Source organism: Marmota monax, unplaced genomic scaffold (assembly GCF_021218885.2).
Source record: "Marmota monax isolate L192 unplaced genomic scaffold, Marmota_monax_Labrador192_F-V1.1 WCK01_AAM20220418_F8-fsc00064, whole genome shotgun sequence".
Taxonomy (NCBI): domain Eukaryota; kingdom Metazoa; phylum Chordata; class Mammalia; order Rodentia; family Sciuridae; genus Marmota; species Marmota monax.
In genome coordinates this window covers 107,402-129,668 of record NW_026694542.1, presented here as the reverse complement: position 1 = coordinate 129,668, position 22,267 = coordinate 107,402, and the positions used below count along the sequence as shown (strand labels likewise).

Sequence of the window (22,267 nt, the reverse complement as noted above, 5' to 3'; positions counted from 1 at the left end):
AGGCCAAGCCTCTTTTCAATACAATTGTCTTGTTATTATAAATGAAAAAGAAAGGGAAAATGTGAAAGGAATCAAAGTGAAATAAAAGCATATAAATAAAACTCATTTCTTCCATGCTGTAAGAACAGCTGGCTGGGTTGTGGAAATATGAAAAGGTAATGCCTGCAGAAAAGCAATATTAAGTAATTGCTACTTTTCCCAAGTAGATTGCCTCCATAAAAATTTCCCACTTACTGACACAGCTGAACTCTTACAAAAACACCTAGCTGACCGTATGTAAGAAAGAAGTCATGCTCTCACAGAGATTAAGAGACAGAATGATTCCTTAAGCATGAAAGGGCACCATGGCACATGCCATAATCCCAGGGACTTAGAAGGCTGAGAAAGAACTGCAAGTTTGAAGTCATCCTGGGAGACTTAATGAGACACTGTCTCAAAATTAAAAAAAATAATAATAAAAAAAGTAAGTTAAAAGGGCTAGGATGTAGCTCAGTGGTACAGTATCCCTGTGTTCAATCCCCAGTACCAGACCAAAAAAGGGGGTGGATAAAAATTTGAGCTCAGGCACATGTTTCTATAATATAGAAGAGCTACAAGTTTCTCTGTAGTTTAGATAATTACAGTAACAATAATTATAATATGTTTATATAACATATTTTTTCAAGTAGCTAAAATGCATTATATTAACACCTAGTTAATCCCAAGGAATAAATATATAACTAGGTAGAACCTCTAAGCTATTATATGGCTAATAAGTAAAGCCAGTGGTTTCCATACCTTACTGCCTACTGGAATCTCTTGGGGATCTTTAAAAAATACTGATAGCTGACATTTTTTTATTTAATTGAAATGGAGTGCAACCTGGGCATCAGGGTTTTTGAAAGCTGACTAAAAGACCTGGAAGCAATATCTAACTATGCTTATTTCTGAATACCTCAGTTCCATATTAGAACAAGCACAGGCCATATGGTAATAGAAAATACTAAAATAAGATTTGGGGATATGAATAAATCCAGTTGTAACCCTGGGTTGAAAGCAGAGTAGAAATTCTTGATAATGATAAAAGTAAAAACTATTAGAGCTACTATAAATCTCATGTGGGGAGGTAAACTGAACAGCAGCAGCAGCAACAACAAACTTCTTATAATGACTGGGCTGAAAAAGATTAAAATAGCACTTGACCCACAACTTCTAATAACAAACATTTAAACACAGTAACTTTATTAGAATGAGCTTTTCATTAACAACTGCCAATCAAGGAGTATATAGAAAGCAATAAATATCCAGGACTTGTATTTTAGCCTGGTGCTGCTAGAGGTTGATGTCTTCACTCAAAAGAGAGCCTTACATGTTCATCAAAGAAGGTAAGTATTTGGGAAGCACAGCAGCTAAGTTGGCTTGAGAGGTGAAAGGCCTTGAGGGACAAGAGCACTGCATCTACTTATTTGGGAATGTTCATTTCTACTTGAAAGCACCCTTAGGGTTTTGAGGCTATTGCCTTAATGAAATCTCATCTATAACTCAATAACTACAAAATGGGAAGTCATTTTTAAGAAATGAATTGAACTTTGCTCTTAAACATTCAGTTTCCCTCAGCTATAAAATTACATATCCTATCATAAGAAAGGAGAGCTTCCATAATGGGATTAATATTTGGGTACATTCAGTTTGACTAATTATAGAAATTGGAGGGGCATGATAGAGCCTAATATTCTTTACCTCTTTGTATCTTTGATCTAAAAGGCATTTCCTTAAGTCAGCATGTGCTTAAAAGGCACGTTAGTGACTATGACTAACAATCTTCTAACAAAATACACATTATTGAAACCACTATAATTTGGATACTTAAACAACTTTAAGTCTCATTAAAAAGAAAAAAAAAAGTTGGGTTAGGGATGTAGCTCAAGGGTAAATAAATTGCTTAGCACAGAGGCCCTGAGTTCAATTCCCAGCACCCCACTCCTACCTCCCCAAGTCAAAGGAAGCTTAAAGTATAAGAAAATGCCCCATTACAAACAGTAAAAAATTTTAAAGATAATTTAGCTACAGAAGGACACAGATACATTCTAGAATACGGGATGCTTCTGTTCAACTACTGAGAAACATGAAATTCTAACAGTTAATGTTAGAATCACAATATTTCAAAATTGGGGGGCAAGGCAGATTTTAGAAGTGATTTTATTAAGTTCCCTTATTTTAACCACAAATAATTGCTTTGAGAGTTGGAATCTTATTAATGTGAGATACTCAGAGATAATAATAGTTAAAATTTAAGTGCTACTTTAGGACTTTCATATTTGGTCTCTATTATTAAAAATTTAACCTTGGAATTTATCTATCAAGAGAAAAAAATGTTTGCTCATCCAGGAGAAATAAACTGACCAGCAGTAATCCATTTTAAGATCTCCCCACTCATTACTCTCTGGGCTATGAAAAGATCAGAAGCTAAAAAGGAGGAACTTTTAATACAGGATTAGTAAATTTTTGTAAAGAGCCAGATAGTAATTAATTTTAGGCACTGCAGGCCTAAAATTACTCTGCCACTGGCATGAAAGCAGTCATAGGCAATGTGTAAATGAAAGGGTATATCTGTATATTCCAGTACAATTTTACTTATATATATTGAAATCTGAATTTCATATAATTTTCATGCATCATGAAATGTTCTTTTGGATTTTTCCCCCAACAATTAAAAAATATAAAAACCATGCTGTTGGCAGGCCACGTAAAATTAGGCTAGATGTGGCTCATGGGCCAGTTTATCAATTCCTGTTATAAGAACAAACACTGGGAATACAATCAAAAGAAATTTAACCAAAACAGGAGGCATCGAATTGAATCTTATTGTCACAGTTCTCATAAAATTATATTTTTTCCAAAGAAGATATACAAATGGCGAACAAGCACAGGAAAATTGTGGAATTTAGGTCTTAGGGAAATGCAAACCAAAATCACAATGAAGTATCACTTCACACTGTTATGATAGCACTAATAATAATTTTTAAATGGAAAGTAACAAGTATTAATAAGGATATAGAAATATTGGAACACTGGACATTGCTGACAGTCATGTAAAATAGTTCATCCATTAAGGAAAATACATTTGGAAAATGTCTTTGGTAGTTCCTCAAAAAGTTAAAGATAGGTGATTTCAAAATGCTGCCAAGGCCTTAGAACCTACAACTGCCACCCACCTCCCCCATGCTCGAGAGGGAGCCACTCTTGGGGCAGTTGTAAATTTTATCAATAGACTGTAATTTCTTCACTGCCAAAATGACATTATATTCCACTTCTGCCTAGCATTCAACATCTGATAGTGCTTACATGATCTCTTTAGAACTCATCAGTAAACTGCCACTCTTGAAGATTTTGCAGGGACCAGATACCCAAGGAGAAATGTTCACTGATAATGAGGTAATGTACTATATTTAGGCTAGTATATATAATGGTAAAGCAGTTTATGATCAATAGGAGCATATATGGTATACTGTGGTGGAGATCTTTTGGGAAAACTTTTAGGATGTCAGTGCTTCTGCGAAAGATCCACACCCTCTCTATGATATGCTAAGAAGAATCACTGCTACTACAGATGTTATTCAGACTTCCCCTCTTGGCATAGAATTACAAATGAAGACCAACTGAAGCAAAGTGCAAAAGAAAGTTCCAATTCCAGAAAAAGATCCAAAGAAGGCAATAATCCCCATACTTTCTACCTCAGAGCATAAACACAGAAATTCTAAGAAGATGAAGATTCAACAGAAAATTTAACCCAAGATGAGACATGTAGGCTGGACCTGGGATTTGAGGAATGGGATGGTTTTTAGGAAAAACCTTGGTGGGGTTTTTAGGAAATTTAAGAAATGATGATACACCTATATGTAATGGCTCAAGATATAGGTACTATCATTGTTTCAGATACTACAGATGACTTGTGTTTTCTAAATAAGTATCAGAGTAATTAAATAAAAGTTGAAGTTCTTTATATTTAGCAAGCAAGTCAAGGAAGTAGAGAAAGTGAGTGACAAAAAAATTATTAAAGTTAAAAAAAATGATGACCTAAAGGACTCGAAGTCCTTAAGTGATGATACTGATGTAGAAGTTACCTCTGAGGTTTGAACGTCCAGGAAAAGCTGTTTTGTACTGGCCACAACTTTAGATGTTGTAATCCCAACAGTACACTTGTGTTGAAGAATGCTGGGTTTTTTTGTTGTTGTTGTTTGTTTGTTTCTGTTTCTATCTACTTTTCCTTGTTGCTAAGAGATGTCGAACTCTTTACATCTTGTTAAAGGTTTTTACTGAAATTTGAGAAGGGAAAAGAATAATTTGATCTAATTCTCTCTCTACCTTGGAAAGAGAGAATTGCCTGTGTTGATTGAAATTCTATGCCACAAATTCTTTGGACATGACACAGTGGACACACAGAAATATTCAAAGTAGTCCTGCATTACGTTTTTTACCAGTAAACACCTCTCTGGAAACCCAAGGACAGACCTGTAGGCTACCTAATTCTTATTAAGCACAAAATAATTTTGTCAGTGTTTTCTTAGGTAAATCCATAAATAAAGCAAATGGAAAACAGTTTCATCTTCACTCAGATTAATATTAACTAAGGGATATTAAAGAAGATTTGATATTTTGAAAAAAAGGTAAAGATAGTATTATCATGTGATGCAGCAGTTCCACTCCTAGGTATATACCCCAAAGGATGATAAACAGGTATTCAGACAAATACTTGTGCACACATGTTCACAACAGCCCTACTCATAATAGGCAAAAGGTAGAAACAGCCCAAATGTCTATTAGCAGATAAATAGATAAGCAAATCATGGTATATACGTACAATCTAACATCATTTGGCCAAAAGAAATGAAGTACTGGACTGGGATTGTGGCTCAGCAGTAGAGTACTCGCCTAGCATGTGTGAGGCCCTAGGTTCGATCCTCAGCACCACATAAAAATAAATAAATAAAGGTATTGTGTCCAACTACAACTAAAAAATAAATATTAAAAAAAAGAAATGAAGTACCAATACACATGTTACAATGCGGATGGACTTTAAAATACTATGCTAGTGTCCCAAACCAGACATAAAAGGTCACACTGCAAGATTTCATTTACATGAAAAATTCAGAGTAGGTATATCCATAAATAGAGAAGACAGATTGGTAGTTTCCAGGGGCTGGAGAAAGGAAGGGATATAGAAAAAATTTTGGAACTGGATAGAGATTGCACATTGCTATGAATGCACTATAGGCTACTGACTTGTTTGCTTTAAAATGGCTTTTTATAAATTTTACCTAAAAAAGTTACATTTCCCATCAATTTGAACTAACTACAGAAAAAAAGGGGAAATTAGGAAATGTCTATAAAACATAAAATTCATACCCAAATATTTCTTAATTTTCAGTATCAGAGCATGGTAATGAGATATAGAATAAACTTTTAGTAAGACATATGCAATTTTTATTGTCAATAAAATAGAACTGTATATCCATATGGTACCTAATACAGTAGGGTAGTTTTCAGTGAGTATTTAAAAAAAAAAAACTGAAGGGGTAGTTTGACTCCTTAGATGTTTAAACCTTATCTCTCTGTGGCTAACTAAAAGACTACTCAAAAAGACAAAAAGTAGATACAGCCACAGAAAGCAGAATGGTGGCTGCCATAGGCTAGGCAGGGGAATGGAGAGCGATCATTTAACGGGTACAGATTTGTAATTTTGTAAGAGGAAAAGAGTTCTGGAGATGGATGTTGGTGATGGCACCAAAACAATGTGAATGTATGTAATGCCGGTGAATATTACATTTAAAAATAGTTTCAATGCCAATTGAAGACAGCTTTTTTCCAAGAATTTATTTATTTTTTCATTTTTTTCAGTACTGAGGATTGAACCCAGAGGTGTTCCATCATTGAACTACATCCCCAGTCTTTTTTACTTTTTCTTTTTTGAGACAGGGTCTCACTAAGTTGCTGAAGCTGGGCCTGGAGCTTGTGATTCTCCTGCTTCAGCCTACCAAGTAGACAGGATCACAGAAAGGTATGCTGAAACTATGTAGGGCACACAACAGAATAAACAAGTCTGAAGTTCGGAGTTTAAGACTTAGGATATAAATTCAGGAACCATCAATATAATAATGCAATGATAATAAAAGCATCAATAATAATAAAAGCAATAAGACTGATTGAGAATACATAGTAATTAAATAGAGAAAGATTAAGAAAAGAGACCTAAGAGTTGAGATCTGGGACTTATCAACATTTAGGTTTTTCTAATACCAAAAGCTTTCTTCCTTCTAACTATGTGGTTCAAGTAGGTAACATACCTCATCTCACACTGACTTGAGGTCATATGCCATAGGACCTTATTAGGGCCATGTTTTCATAGACTGTTAGACTAAGTTCTATCAGAGAAGAAAAATTTGCAACTTCATAAATTATATTTCTGCTTATGCTTTAATTCTAAAAATGAACTTTTTTTTTTAGCAGAGAGATTCTTGCTTAATTATATGTCATTTGTTTCCTGTCCCTAATAAAATAAAAGTGTGATTAGGTGTTATGATGGTGCCAATGTTTCACAACTCTTAGACTTCCAGTAGAAAGCCAAGGTCAATTAAGACCATCTATCAACACTGTTGACCAAACGATACGGCCTTACTTAGAAAAAACCAACAGGAAGAGTTAATAAAGATAATTAATGTGCTAATTGTTTTGTCAGTTACACTTATGACCATAACATGTAGTGAAAAAAGGAAATTATTTTAACATCAGGCACCAGAGTTCCTCTTACGAAGGTGACTGTCTTTGTTGAGAAATATATCTCGATAGGTTGTTTGGGTTGGAGAAGAGGCCTCTCAAAGATATCAGAAAATAGAGAAACTTCTCTGCCTAAATGAACAGAAATTAAGGGCCTTAGGAAAATGTAGAAGAAGAGACGAGAGAAGACAAAGTCTGGTGCTAGTACAAATAAAGAATGCAACTTTGTAGAAGGCCATGACTAGTGACAAGGATAGGTAACAGTAGTAAGGTGACCAAAGGCCTTTCAGGAAGAGTCATGGCTAATATTCCATTAAAAATTTTAAATGTAAATTTTATCTACTTCCCCAAATCTTCAGAAATTATGCTGCATATGCAAGTGTCTAGTGCAAATGCTTGGGGAAGGGGAAAGGCATCAAAGAAAGAGGGCTAATTCTGTTTATAGAATAGCCTGAGGCTGGGAGTGGTGAAAAACACCTATAATCCCAATAACTGGAAAGGCTGAGGCAGGAAGATCCCAAGTTGGAGGCCAGCCTCAGCAACTTGGCAGGACCCTGTCTCAAAACTAAGAAACAAAAATAAAATAAAAAAGAACTGGGGTTGTACCTCAGTGGTAAAGTGCCCCAGGATTCAATCCCCAGGACCAAAAATAGAGCACATCGGTAGACTGTGTGCATGAACTGAAATAAAAATACTTGATTTAGTATAGCATGGAGCCAATAGAGAAAAACTCTGGGAGGCAAGACAGGGGCAAATCTGGAATTAGGCAGAAGTAGAAATTTGAAAATAAAAGCCACTTGCAAGGGGCTAAGGCTGTGGCTCAGTGGTAGCGCGCCTTCCTCAAAGATGTGAGGCACTGGGTTCGATACTCAGCACCACATAAAAAAAATAAATAAAGATATTGTGTCCATCTACAACTAAAAAAATAAAGTAAAATAAAAATAAATAAATAAGCCACTTGTGCAAGCCCTAAAAAGTCCCAGAAATCTTAAAAAGGCATTTTTATGTAGGCTAAGGTTAGCTTGAGTCAATCATATTCAAACATTGAAAGTCAGTTTAATATCTGGAATATAAATATATTTTCTAAAAATTCTATAAATTGCTCATTCCTATTATTATGAAGCTTTTAAAAAACTTTTTAGTACTAAGTTCTAAGAGGAAAATTCATTGCATAAAGTTCATTCCTTAAAAGAAGAAAAAGTCAACAAATAAATGACCTAACATTACATCTCAAAGCCCTAGAAAAAGAACAAATCAACCCCAAAAGAAGTAGAAAGCAGGAAATAATTAAAATCAGAGCTGAAATCAATGAAATTGAAACAAAAGAAACAATTGAAAAATTGACAAAACAAAAAGTTGGTTCTTTGAAAAAAATAAATAAAATTGATAAATTCTTAGCCATGCTAATAAAGAGGAGAGAAAACAAAATTACTAACAACTGTGATGAAAAAGAAAATATCATGATGGACACTACAGAAATACATAAGATAATTAGAAATTATTTTGAAAATTTGTACTCCACTAGAATAAAAAATATTGAAGGCATCGATAAGTTTCTAAAGTTATATGATTTGCCCAAACTGAATCAGGATGATATACACAAGTTAAACAGATCAATTTCAAGCAATGAAGTAGAAGACACCATCAGAAACCTACCAACCAAGAAAAGCCCAGGACCAGATGGATACACAGCTGAGTTCTTCTACAAGACCTTCAAAGAAGAACTAATACCAATACTCCTCAAATTATTCCATGAAATAGAAAAAGAGGGAACACTTCCAAACTCATTCTATGAGGCCAATATCACCCTGATTCCAAAACCAGACAAAGACATATCAAAGAAAGAAAACTCCAGACCAATATCTCTAATGAACATAGATGCAAAAATTCTCAATAAAATTCTGGCAGCTCGAATACAAAAACATATTGAAAAGATAGTGCACCATGATCAAGTGGGGTTCATTCCAGGGATACAAGGTTGGTTCAACACACAGAAATCAATAAATGTAATTCATCATATCAATAGACTTAAAGATAACAATCATATGATCATCTCAATAGATGCAGAAAAAGCATTTGACAAAATACAGCACCCTTCATGTTCAAAACACCAGAAAAACTAGGGATAACAGGAACATATCTCAACATTGTAAATGCTGTCTATGCGAAGCCCAAGGCCAACATCATTCTAAATGGAGAAAAATTGAAAGCATTCCCTCTAAATACTGGAACAATACAGGGAAGACAGGGATGCCCTTTTTTACCACTTTTATTTAACACAGTTCTTGAAACTCTAGCCAGACAAAAGAAATTAAAGGGATAAGATAGGAAAAGAAGAACTCAAACTATCACTATTTGTGGATGACATGATTCTATACCTAGAGAATCCAAAAAATTCCACCAGAAAACTTCAAGAATAAATGAATTCAGAAAAGTAGCGGGATATAAAATCAACACCCATAAATCAAAGGCATTTCATTACATCAGTGACAAATCCTCTGACAAAACAGATGAAAGACCTCTACAATGAAAACTACAGAACACTAAAGAAAGAAATTAAAGAAGACCTTAGAAGATGGAAAGATCTCCTTTGTTCTTGGGTAGGTAGAATTAATATTGTCAAAATGACCATACTACCAAAAGCACTATATAAATTTAATGCAATTCCAATCAAAATCTCAATGACATTCCTCATAGAAAAAGCAATCATGAAATTCATCTGGAAAAATAAGAGACCCAGAAGAGCCAAAGCAATCCTTACCAAGAAGAGTAAAGCAAGTGGCCTTACTATACCAGACCTTAAACTATACTACAGAGCAACAGTAACAAAAATGGCATGGACTGGCACCAAAATACACTTGTAGACCAATGGTACAGAATAGAGGACACAGAAATAAACCCACATAAATACAATTATCTCATACTAGACAAAGGCGCCAAAAACATATATTGGAGAAAAAATAGCCTCTTCAACAAATGGTACTAGGAAAACTGGAAATCCCTATGCAGCAAAATAAAATTAAGCCCCTATCTCTCACCATGTGAAAAACTCAACTCAAAGTGGATCAAGGACATAGGAATTAAACCAGAGACCCTGTGCCTAATAGAAGAAAAAGAAGGCCCAAATCTTCATCATGTCAGATTAGGCTCCAACTTCCTTAATAAGACTCCTATAGTGCAAGAAATAAAATCAAGAATCAATAAATGGGATGCATTCAAACTAAAAAGCTTTTTCTCAGCAGAAGAAACAATCAGTGAGGTGATGAGAGCGCCTACAAAATGGGAGCACATTTTTACCACACTCACAGATAGAGCACTAATCTCTAGGATATACAAAGAACTCAAAAAACTTAACATCAAATATACAAATAACCCAATCAATAAATCGGCCAAGGAACTGAACAGACAATTCTCAGAAGATTATATACAATCAGTCAACAAATATATGAAAAAATGTTCAACATCTCTAGCAATTAAGAGAAATGCAAATCAAAACTACTCTAAGATTTCATCTTATTCCAGGCAGAATGGCAACTATTAAGAATATAATAAGTGTTAGCGAGGATGTGGGGGAAAAGGCACACTCATACATTGCTGGTGGGACTGCAAATTGGTGCAACCAATCTGGAAAGCATTCCTTGGAAAACTTGGAATGGAACCACCATTTGACCCAGCTATCCCACCCCTCTGTTTATACCCAAAGGACTTAAAAACAGCATACTACAGGGACACAGCCACATCAGCTGAATTCACAATAGGCAAACTGTGGAACCAACCTAGATGTCCTTCAATAGATGAATGGATAAAAAAACTGTGCTATATATATATACAATGGAATAATACTCAGCATTAAAAGAGAATAAAATCATGGCATTTGCAGGTAAATGGATGGAGTCGGGGAATATCATGCTAAGGAAGCCAATCCCCAAAAACCAAAGGCCAAATGTTTTCTCTGATATGTGGATGCTGATCCATAATGTGGGGGCTGGGGGGAGCATGGGAGGGAGGGAGGAACTTTAGACAGGGCAAAGGGGAAGGGAGGAGGCAAGGGGGTAGGAAAGTTGGTGGAATGAGATGGCATCATTACCTAAAGTACATGTATGAAGACATAAATGGTGTGACTCTACTTTGTGTACAACCAGAGACATGAAAAATTGTGCTCTATATGTGTACTATGAATTGAAATGCATTCTGCTGTCATATATATTAGAATATAATTGAAATGCATTCTGCTGTCATACAAATTAGAATAAATAAATTTTTTAAAATTTGCTCATTCCTATTATTGTGAATATTTTAATATATATATATATATATATATACATACATACACACACACACTCATATATACACATATATTTATTTATTTATTTATTTTAGTTATAGATGGACACAATACCTTTTATTTATTTATTTCTATGTGGTGCTGAGGATCCAACCCAGTGCCTCACACATGCTAGGCAAGTGCTCTACCACTAAGCCACAATCCCAGGCCTATTGTGAGGCTTTTATATTCATGCTATAGAAACGCTGTAAAGTATTTACTTTTAGTATTTTCAGATTTTAATTCAATTTTAGAAATTCAGAAAATTTACCATAATCCTACTCTCATATACATACATACACAAATTAAGTTAAAATATCCCTGTACCCTTCATTTCTATCTTCTCAAAGGTCACCATTATTACATATTTCAGTTTTATCATATATTTTCAGATTTTTTTTCTATAATTATACAGCAGACACTTAGCTTTCCGTTTTTCTTTCTAGAAAGGGAACTGTGCTAGGCATATGGTGCTGCAACCTGTTTGTACATTAATACATTATGGACACATAATGTTCACTAAATATTTCCAGGTCACAACTTGTCACACTATTTTCTTAAATGGTTGCACAGCATTTAATTATATGAATTTATTATAATTTATCTAGTTCCAAATTGTCAGGTATTTATGCTTTTTCTAGGTTTTTGCTATTAAAATAATACCATAGTGAACTTTTTTATGGTATCTTTGGAATACACATATTTCAGTAGGAGAGATTTGTAGTAGAATTCTTGTGTTAAAACACATGAGTAATTTAATTATTTATAGATAATGAAAAACTGCCCTCCCTTCAAAAGGCAATAGACTTTTACATTCCAGTTGCAGCATATAGGGGGGTTCCTTTTTTCCTACACCATTTTTTGGGTGCTACTGGGGATTGAACACAGGGGCACTCTACCACTGAGCTACATCCCCAGTCCATTTCTTTTTTATTTTGGTAAAGGGTTTCATTCATTAAATTGCCCAGGCTAGCCTTGGACTTTCAAATCTTCCTGTCTCAGCCTCCCAAATAGCTAGGATTACAGGTATGCACCAGCGCACCCAGCTTCCTTATAACTTTACCAAGTCCAATATTAGGAACAGCTAAAGTTTTGCCAATTAGATTGAAGAAAAGTAGCTGGTTTAATTTGTATTTCTCTGGTAAACAAAGGTTGAATATCTTTTTATATATTCATTAGTCATTTTTATTTCTTCTAAACTGCATACTAATATAATTTGTTTTTAGTTGTAGATGGATACAATATCTTTATTATTTTATGTAGTGCTGAGGACAGAATCCATATGTCACTCATGTCAGGCAAGTGCTCTACCACTGAGCCACAACCCTATCCCCTAATTTAAAATTTTTTTTGCAGTTGTAGATGAATAGAATGCCTTTGTTTATTTTTTAAAATTTTTTTTAGTTGTTGGTAGACCTTTATTTTATTTATTTATATGTGGTGCTGACAATCGAACCCAGTGCCTCACACGTAGGCAAGTGCGCTACAGCTGAGCCTTAGCCCCAACCCCAGCCCCAGCCCCTAATTTGTTTATTTTTAGGTGGTGCTGAGGATCAAACCCAATGCCTCACTGTGCTAGGCGAGTGCTCTGCCACTGATCTACAACCACAGCCCCCCAGCTAAATTTTATTTATTTTTATTGGTTTGCATTTTTCTTACTGATTTGTAAGAGGTTCGTCTGTAATATTGATACATACATTTATGTGATAAGTATTTTCCTTAAGGCCATGCTAGTCATCTCCTAACACTGATTCTCATTCTTAACATCATGGTGTTATTTTAATAGTTATTATTTTTGTGGTGCTGAAGATTGAACACAGACCCTTGTGCATGCTAAGCAAGCACTCCACTACTGAGCTACATCTCTAGTCCTATGGTATTCTTTTAAATAGGCAAATGGCCCCCAGCCAAAGACTGTATTTCTAAGCTTCCCTATAGCTAGAACTTGGTCTTCTGTGACTTTAAGTTCTGTTCAAAAAGATGTGAACATATGTGATAACTTAGTGCATATGAGGAAAGGATATTTATAGCACCTGCTATCTAGAGTGGTAAGCCATCTTTAACCATGCAATACCTGAAGACTAGCAGAAAGAAGGGAAGCTGCCACTCTGGACAGTTAAAGATAGACAGATAAAGATAGGCTTTATCATAAGGAAAAAAAAAGTTCTATTCTTTTTTAAGCCATTGTTGTCTTTTATGGTGCTAGTGATTGAACCTAAGGCCTCATGCTTGCTAGGCAAATGCTCTACCACTGAGCTTCATCTCTAGTCCCTTTTGTTTTATTTGTTACAATTTCTATTCTAATGTATTATTTATATAATTATGATGTTCTAATTTATATCCTAATAGGCAATTTGGAATCTAGATGTGAGGTGCTGCTATAATTCAAATTTAAAAATGTGGTTCTGGGCACTGGAGTATATTTCAGTGGTTCAATTCAAGTATCAAAAAAAAAAAAAAAGGGGCATGGGCTTACTAGTCACACAGTAGGTGATTAAGATATAGCAGGCTGGAATGTTGGTGATCTTTGTTATTTGTGTCAAAACATTTGATAAACTCATTACCTGTGATACCCTGGAAGGCAGAACAAGTGCTCATACAACCATAGGGAAAAGGCTAACAAAATTCACACTGTGTTGACTATTTCTTGACACATTCAGCAAAGTCCTAAAAGAAGAGATGAGCTCAGTCTAGAGGTTCCCAGTGTGCAAGCAAAGATGGATGGGAATATTTCTCTTCCTGTAGTTGACAATCTATTCACTACAGCTCATTAGTTTAGGTCATATATCCAACTGCTTCAGAAACCCAAGGGAGCCTCAACCTTTTCTCAAGCACCTGTTGTAAGAACCTCTGAAAATTAGGAGTGGTGTGCATAACTATAGCCTCAACTATTTAGAAAGCAGAGGCAGGAGGATTCCAAGTTCAAGTCCAGACTGGGCAATTCAGTGAGGCCCAAGCTCAAAATAAAAAAGGCAGGGGGGGAGGCTGGGGATGTGGCTCAACCAGTAGTGTGCTCGCCTGGCATGCGCGGGGCGCTGGGCTCGATCCTCAGCACCACATAAAAAAATAAAATAAAGATGTTGTGTCCACCGAAAACTAAAAAATAAATATTAAAAAAATTCTCCCTCTCTGTCTCTCTCTCTCTCTTTAAAAAAAAAAAAAAAGGCAGGGGGCATAGCTCAGTGGTAAAGTGCTTGCTAGTATCCATGAGATCCTGGGTTCAAATTCTAGCACTGCCAAAATAAAAAAGAAAGAAAAGAAAAATTTCCAGCCGGGCACAGTGGAGCATGCCTGTAACCCCGGTGGCTTGGGAGGCTGAGACAGGAGGATTGTGAGTTCAAAGCCAGCCTCAGAAATGGCGAGACACTATGCTACTCCCTGAGACCCTGTCTTTAAATAAAATACAAAACAGGGCTGAGGATGTGGCTCAGTGGTTGAGTGCCCCTGAGTTCAATCCCTAGTACGGGGCGGGGGTGGGGTGGGAGTGGTGGGGGTGGGTATGGAGGGGGAATCTCACAGACAATGGGAGAGAGCTCTACTGCAAAGATTCAACCTACTCTCAGATGATATCATCATAGGTACCATTAGGGAATGGGAAAAGCATAGACTGCAAATCAAATATCAGACTTGTCATGCTTAACACTACCTAAAATGAGATCCCTGGCTTTCAACTGGAATGACCCAAGCAAGGCCAACAAAGCAGTCATCTACCAACTTTTGATTTGTTTTTTTGTTTTTTGTGCTACTAGGGATTAAACTCAGGCCTGTTCTACCACTGAGCAAATATCCCTAGTCCTTTTATTTTTTGAGACAGGATCCACTAAGTTGACCAGGCTGGTTTTGAATTTGTGATCCTCCTCCCTCAGCTTTTTTATAGCTGGGATTACAGGTATATACCACAACACTTGGCTCCAAGTTGTTGTTGTTGCTTTTTATGCAAATGCATGTTGTTATTATTATTGTTAATTAAAATCCCTGAGAATTAACATGTCTGGTATGCTAAGAAGTGTAATTGTTCGGCCCCTAAAGTTAATCCTCAGACACTTTAGATTTATCCTTGTAGAAAATAGGTAACAAAAACTGGATCATTCCAACAAAAGAACACATACTCCATGAGGACCACTGCAGATGAGACTACCTTTAAGAATAATGAACAAGAGGCTGGGAATGTGGCTCAAGCAGTAGCATGCTCGCCTGGCATGTGCCTGGCATGCATGCAGCCTGGGTTCAATCCTCAGCACCACATACAAACAAAGATGTTGTGTCCGCCGAAAACTAAAAAATAAATATTAAAAAAATTCTCTCTTTCTCTTTAAAAAAAAAAAAGAAGAATGAACAAATTAGAGACTCCTTGGACAGGAAAGCCAGAGGTGATAGTTTCTTGATATTAAAAAAAAAAAAAAAGAAAGAAAGAAAAAAAAAAAGTAGAACCAACAGTGTGTGCCCCAAACAATCACCTATTCTTTTTTTTTTAAATATTATATTTAGTTGTAGATGGACACAATATCTTTCTTTCTTCCTTTCTTCCTTCCTTCCTTCCTTCCTTTCTACATGGTGCTGAGGATCGAACCCAGGGCCTCATACATGCAAGGTAAGAGCTCAACAACTGAGCTACAACCCCATCCCCTCTAGATTCTTATAAATCAAAAGAAAGGTCTGGGGTTGTGGTTCAGCAGAATGCTTGCCTAGCATGTGCAAGGCCCTGGGTTCAATCTTCAACACCACATAAAAATAAATAAATAAAATAAAAGTATTATTTGTGTCCAACTACAACTAAAAAATATTTTAAAAACATTTTAAAAATAAATAAAGAGAAAAACAATCCTACTGATATAGAGTTACACTTTATAGCATTTTTATGTACTCAGGATCTATCTTTTATATCCATCTAATTTCCTCCCATCACTATTTAAGTGTATAACCTTGTGTCCTACAGTCTTTTAATAAGTGAATAAGTACATCTACAATTATAAGTCTTTGGCATCTGAGGACAGTTATTAAGTCATCCTTCATTTTACCCTCTTCAAGTTAACCTAATTTCTTTGATTTATCTTAAATATTTTCAGCATTTTTGAAAGCTTAAATTCTTATATGCAATATTAGGAAAATATTACATATTTTACAAGGATAATTTTTACAGTTATGTAAAAAGCAATGTGATAGATATAATACAATCATGAATAATAAGTGAAGACATAAAAAACTGTCATTTAAATATTAATTTTATACTGTGGTTCTATTTCTAGCATTCTAGAGCTATAGATTCTAAAGCTTAAAATTACATAATCCTTACCAAGGGACTTTCCTTGTTGTGAGTTGCTTCTTCGCTCTCTGTATCTGGCTGGAGTGGATATACCTGTGTCTTTACTAGATTTGCTAGCTGGCCCCATTTCTGAAACGAGGAATCCCATCTGTTCTGAAGGCAAGATATTCTCAGGTGGACTGGTCCGGCATTTTATACTGGCATCCACCTAAAATATTAAATTCATTTATTATTCTGAGATTTCCCCAAAATATGTACTAAAAGTTAATTAATCTATCAGAGTGTTGTGATACAGAAATATGATCCAGCCAGGCACAATAGTGCACTCCTATAAACCCAGCTCCTTGGGAGTCTGAGGCAGGAGGATCGTAAGATCAAGCCAGCCTCAGCAACTTAGCAAGGCCCTAAGCAATTTAGCAAGACCCTGTCTCAAAATTAAAAAATAAGAAGGGCTGAGGATGTGGCTCAATGGTTAAGCACCTATGGGTTTAATCCTTGGTATCAAAAAATATATATAATAATAATAAACAAAAGCTTGGAGATGTAGTTCAGTGGTAGAGTGTTGAAACACCCAGAATCCTCCCTAACACAACCATGATGCAACAAACATGCTTATAAAGCTTTTCATTCTTATGAACAGTACCTTTAATTAGCTTGCTATCTAATTATTTAATAGTAAGATGTTTATTTCCCCATACTCAAACCATTGAAATGTATGTGGAACTACAATATTCACTTATTATGATCAAAGATTTACCATGAGACTTGATGATTTTTAACTTATAAGAGAGTAAGATATTTTAAACCCTGACTGGCTAAGACCACCATCTTTTTCTACTCTAGCATATGTTCCATCAGATTTCCCCTACTAGTTGGCGATGCTGAGATGATCATAGTCATAATCCTGTTGAATTCTGTCAATAAAACCTGAATACTTTATTTTATTAATTTTGTATTATTTGTCTTTAAAAGGTTGTCAAAATTGTATAAGCTTTAGTCCCTATAAAATTTAAATTCATTTGTTTCACAAATGATCATCTTTGGATTGTTAAATCATTTTGTCAAGGTGACCAATTTCTAAAATATTCAATTTCTTTATATTTATTTAAAATTAACTATATAATGAAACAACGTTAAAAGTTAAAAACAACTTTCATGAGCTGTGGTGTTCAAGTATACTAATGAAAGAAAAAGTAACTGTGGACATGCAATTTTAAGATACAAAATCCAATATCTAAATGTGACTATGAAGAAAAAAAGACAAATTTTGTATTCTTTCTACAGACATATTCAAAACATCATTTTTTTCCTACTGAATTAACATCATTATCTTAATGTAATAGATGTCAATAGTTAGGCTCAAAAAGGAAAGAATTGATAGGAATCTTAAGACATCTGGATCTAAAATTAGAACTAAAAAAAAAAAAAAAGGCTACAAACAAAACACACCAAAAGTTATCTTGGGAGTATCTAACAATAAAAAGATTTTCAGTCCTATTAAAAGAAAAAAAAATCAGCAAGCATTGGTGACACACGTCTGTAATCCCAGTTACTCAGGAGGCTCAAGTTTTAGGCCGGGTTGGGCAACATAGCAAGACCCTGTCTCAAAAAAAAAAAAAAAAAAAAGTGCTGGGGGTTTAGTAATAGGGCTTTTGCCTAGCAAGTTCAAATTCCTGATACTTCATACTTCAATCCCCAGTAGCACACACACACCGCACACACAAAGAAGAAAAAAAGAAAAAATCCAAAATGAAAAACGTTTATCAGGCTAAGATCCATAAAAAAATTAAAGTCAGAAAAAAAAATGTTAACTCACAAGATAATGTTACTTTGGATATACTTTTGATGAGTTATTCTTACTAATTATTTAGAATCAAAGTATTTTATCATCATATACTAACAGTAATAAAGGAATTAATCTCTACCTTCAGAATGTGTCCCTCAAACTACAGTCAGAATTCTGCTTTAGTAATGCAAGCAGTAGTAAGAAGTTTGAACACAATATACTCATTATTCAAATGCAGTGATGTTGTCAAAAAAAAAAATGGTAAGAAAAGACCTCCAACTATATCCTTACCTCCATCTACAAATAACTTGGAAAATCCTTATATCATCTGGCAAATAAACCACTCCATATTAGTCAGGCATATCTAGTCCATCCAAATTAAAATAGGAAGCAAAACTCAAAGGATGATTTTAATATGAAAACAAGTTTTAATGCCCAGTCTGCCACTTCAAACTATAACAATAGTAAGATGATGTCTAGGGGTTAAGGTAACTCCTTTATGAATCTTTCGTGCAGAACCACAGGGACGTGATCCTTTTGGAAAGTGAAATGAACTGGTATTAAACCCAAATAAAACCTAGAAAAATTCCACTAGAAGATTCTTTAACAAGAAGCATTGTGTACTTTGAACTTTATTATAATTCTTTTGTTTGCCCTCTTACCTGGTGTGTGTTGAATGGTAGCCCTTCCTGCACAAATACTACTGAAGACGGAGATGGATTATGACTTACCTGCTCCTTCAGTTTGACGTGAGCTTGTTGTATGGCTGCAGATTCCTGCATTGTGCTATTTTCCACAGGTTGAGCTGTGTGGATGGTATAGATGTACTCAGGTGACTGTGGTAGAGAGCAGGTAATTGCTTGTTCTGTTCCAACCACAAAAGATGTAATATCTGAGCCTACAGGAGTAAGTGGCTCCAGCTGGCTAGCCTGACTTGTGGATGATGGATTGCTGTTGCTTGAATTAGCTAGGATATGTTGGCCTCTGTTAGACTGAGATGTTGGGCACTGATTCTCAACAGGTTCCACCTTCACCATCTCCAATTTAGGGGAGGAATGCAACTCATCTACTATCTGAAAGACAGCCTCTAGGTTTACTTCCGTCTTTTTATTTTCATCAGTAGCACTGCAAGGCCAATTAGAAGGCAAAAATTCAGCTGGATAGGAGGATTGCATTGGAGGATTCTGGGAAAAGAGAAAATAGGACTGTTTGGATAGAAAATCAAATATGAGATTAAGGAGGAAAGAAACAACATTTAGGCTCACCAATGCTTAGCACATATGACTTATAAGCTTAAAGATCACTAAGAAAATCTGAATGCTAATCTTTTCAGCAATGGCAGCTTCAAATGTATTGTTAATATTTATTTAGTATCTACCATATGTCAGCCATTATACTAAGTTTAATACTGGAGTAAAGCACTAATTCTCAGGGTTCAAGTTCACAAAAGCAAAAAGCTATAATATCTAAATACCCATTTGCCGATCGAATGTCTATATAACCAAATTCTTCCATAAAGGTTTATAGTCAAAACATTATTTTATTTATATTATACTATCTTAGGAATACAGCAAGTAAATTGCAAACACAAGATGCTCATAAATCCACCAATCCTTCTACAGAATCAGGGGAAGGTACTGAATTCTGTTCCAAATGATCGGGGGAAAAAATGGATAGAATATCAATGTCCTTTGGTTCCTGAGATTACTTTCGATAATGAAACAACAAACCAGAATAGCTGTGCATTTAGTTTTATATCTTTAAGACATATCTATAAACATACATATGTATCTATTCATACTTATCTAAATAATGTATGAAGATATAAAGATCTTCATACAAATGTCTAAATTATTTTGTGTTTTGCACAAAGTAGGCTTTCAATATGTTTGCTAATTATCTCAGTTATAAACATAAAATACAGAAGAGCTATGAACAGATACAAAGAATTGATGTTGTCAAATGTACTACAATGATGATATCAATGAGTTTTAGGAGGTTAATGCCCAACAAATTATGTAAATTCAAAGAGTATAAGTATCAAGCCATTACCATAGTACCATGAGTCTTTACTATGTGACAGGAACATAAAAAATACTTTATATAATAATTATTTCATTTAATGCCCATAAGAACCCCATGACAGGTGATATTCTCCATTTCTAAATGATAAAACTAAGGTTCAGAGAAATATCTTAATTTAATCAAAGTAGCAATGAAATAACTGACAGAGCCAGGTTTCAAGGTTTGCCTGACTCTAGATCTTTTGCTCTCAACTATGACAATATACTGACCTTTGATACACATTCTCACCAGTACCTACAGTCTAACTGCACTGATTTTCAGGATGTACTCTGAAATGCTTTTCCTTTTTCACGTTTTAAATTTTATGTCCCCTTATTTCTTTTTTCCTAAAATAAACATGTACTACTGTTGTAGTAAGAAAAAAATCTTCATAAAATGTTTAATTTAAAACATGAGGCAAGAGGATCATGAGTTCAAACCCAGCCTCAGCAACTTAGCAAGGCCTAAGCAACTTAGTAAGACCCTGTCTCTAATAAAATATTTAAAAAGAGTGGGGAATATGGCTCAGTGATTAAGTGCCCTGATACCAATCAATCAATCAATCAATAAAACATGAAAATAATCAAGATATAAATACTGTCAGATTATCTCCAATGTGATCCATGACTGTGTCTGGATCTACAAACAAGAGCATGGTGGGACAGGTATGTCCCTCCAGAGAAGAACAAACTGAGCACTGATAATGCTTGATGATACTGGCCATGAAAAACAGCCAACTAAGTTGCTTTGTCCCCTTGATCTGATTCTATACTCTTCTAACAATAATCTGATTATCTACTTACTTGTTATGTAGATTAAAAGAAAGAAATCTTATCCTATAAATAGCAATATAAAACATTTTAGTCAAAGCAATTCTTTCCTAAGAAATAATAATAAGATATTTGAAGAACAGTGTATATAACATTCAGGATAAGGCTAGGGGCTATCTCTTGAATTTCTTATTTTTTGACATCATTTTTCCTTTTTTCTTAAAAAAAAAAAGTCTTACCATCTTGGAAGAATCTGTCATTTGGTGACATATCTGGTATTCATAAAAAGTCTACAATAGCACTATATAAAATACCTTTCAGCAATAATGGGAATGTTCTATTTTGGTGCTGAACAATTTGGGAGCCACTACTCATATGAGACTGTTGTACTTGAAATGTGGCTAGGGTGATGAATACATGAACTTTAAAATTTCACCCCATTTCAAATAATTTAAATGTAAAAGGCTACATGTGGCTAGTGGCTACCATATTCGACAGTGCTACCCTAGAAGAATACTCAAAACATCATTCCTATCAATCCTCTTTTATTTTGAACTGAGAAGCCAGTGCAGTGGCGCATGTCTGTAATCCCAGTGGCTCAGGAGGCTAAGGCAGGAGGATATTGAGTTCAAAGTCAGCCTCAGCAACAGTGAGACACTTAGCAACTCGGTAACACCCTGTCTCTAAATAAAATACAAACTAGGGCTGGGGATATGGTTCAGTGGTCAAGTGCCCCTGAGTTCAATCCCTGGTACCGAAAAGAAATTATTGAGAACTGAGAAAACTGAGTCCATAACCCAAGCTTACCTATGGTTACCTCATTAATATAAAATTACACTTTGAAATTTTGCAAGGTCAATAATATTGCACATGAAACACATCGTGTCCATGAATCTTACCTGGAAGTAGTTGCAGTGTGCGTAGGAAGAGGCAGTGGGAGTGACACAACTACTTAGAGCGTCCATGTGGGTAGAAGGAGAGCAGCACTGTAGAACAGCTGGAATAAATTTAAACACAGACAAGCCATTAACCAAAATAAATCTCTACACCATTCAAGGTTCTGCCCTCTTTTGATCTGGAAAGAAGTCCAAAGAAGAGCTTCCTTCATGTGTCTAAAAAAATTGTATTTAGTCCAATCAGGTGCTATTTTTTTTAAATATCATGATTATATAATAAACTTTTTCATAAACTTTAAAAGGGTCATGTCTACTTTTATAAGTGATTCTTTAGCACCTAAACATTTTGTTACCTTTCTAATTAAACATTTCTTATTGAAAGTAATTTCAGTTTATTGAAAATATCAAAAT

General features: G+C 35.0%; 1 protein-coding gene and 1 pseudogene across 1 annotated transcript in view; one reads left to right on the top strand and one right to left on the bottom strand.

Moving 5' to 3' along the window:
* The window catches only part of Hsf5 (heat shock transcription factor 5), a 40,670-nt gene that overhangs the window by 2,435 nt on the left and 15,968 nt on the right, over positions 1-22,267 (bottom strand). Inside the window, exons 3-5 of the mRNA XM_058571482.1 lie at positions 21,860-21,957; positions 18,858-19,310; positions 16,371-16,548 (exon numbers count right to left, since the gene is read on the bottom strand). Coding sequence (XP_058427465.1) covers positions 16,371-16,548; positions 18,858-19,310; positions 21,860-21,957 — 729 coding nt within the window. The remainder of the gene's footprint in view (positions 1-16,370; positions 16,549-18,857; positions 19,311-21,859; positions 21,958-22,267) is intronic.
* On the top strand, positions 3,325-4,116 carry LOC124076533 (protein Mdm4-like; annotated as a pseudogene).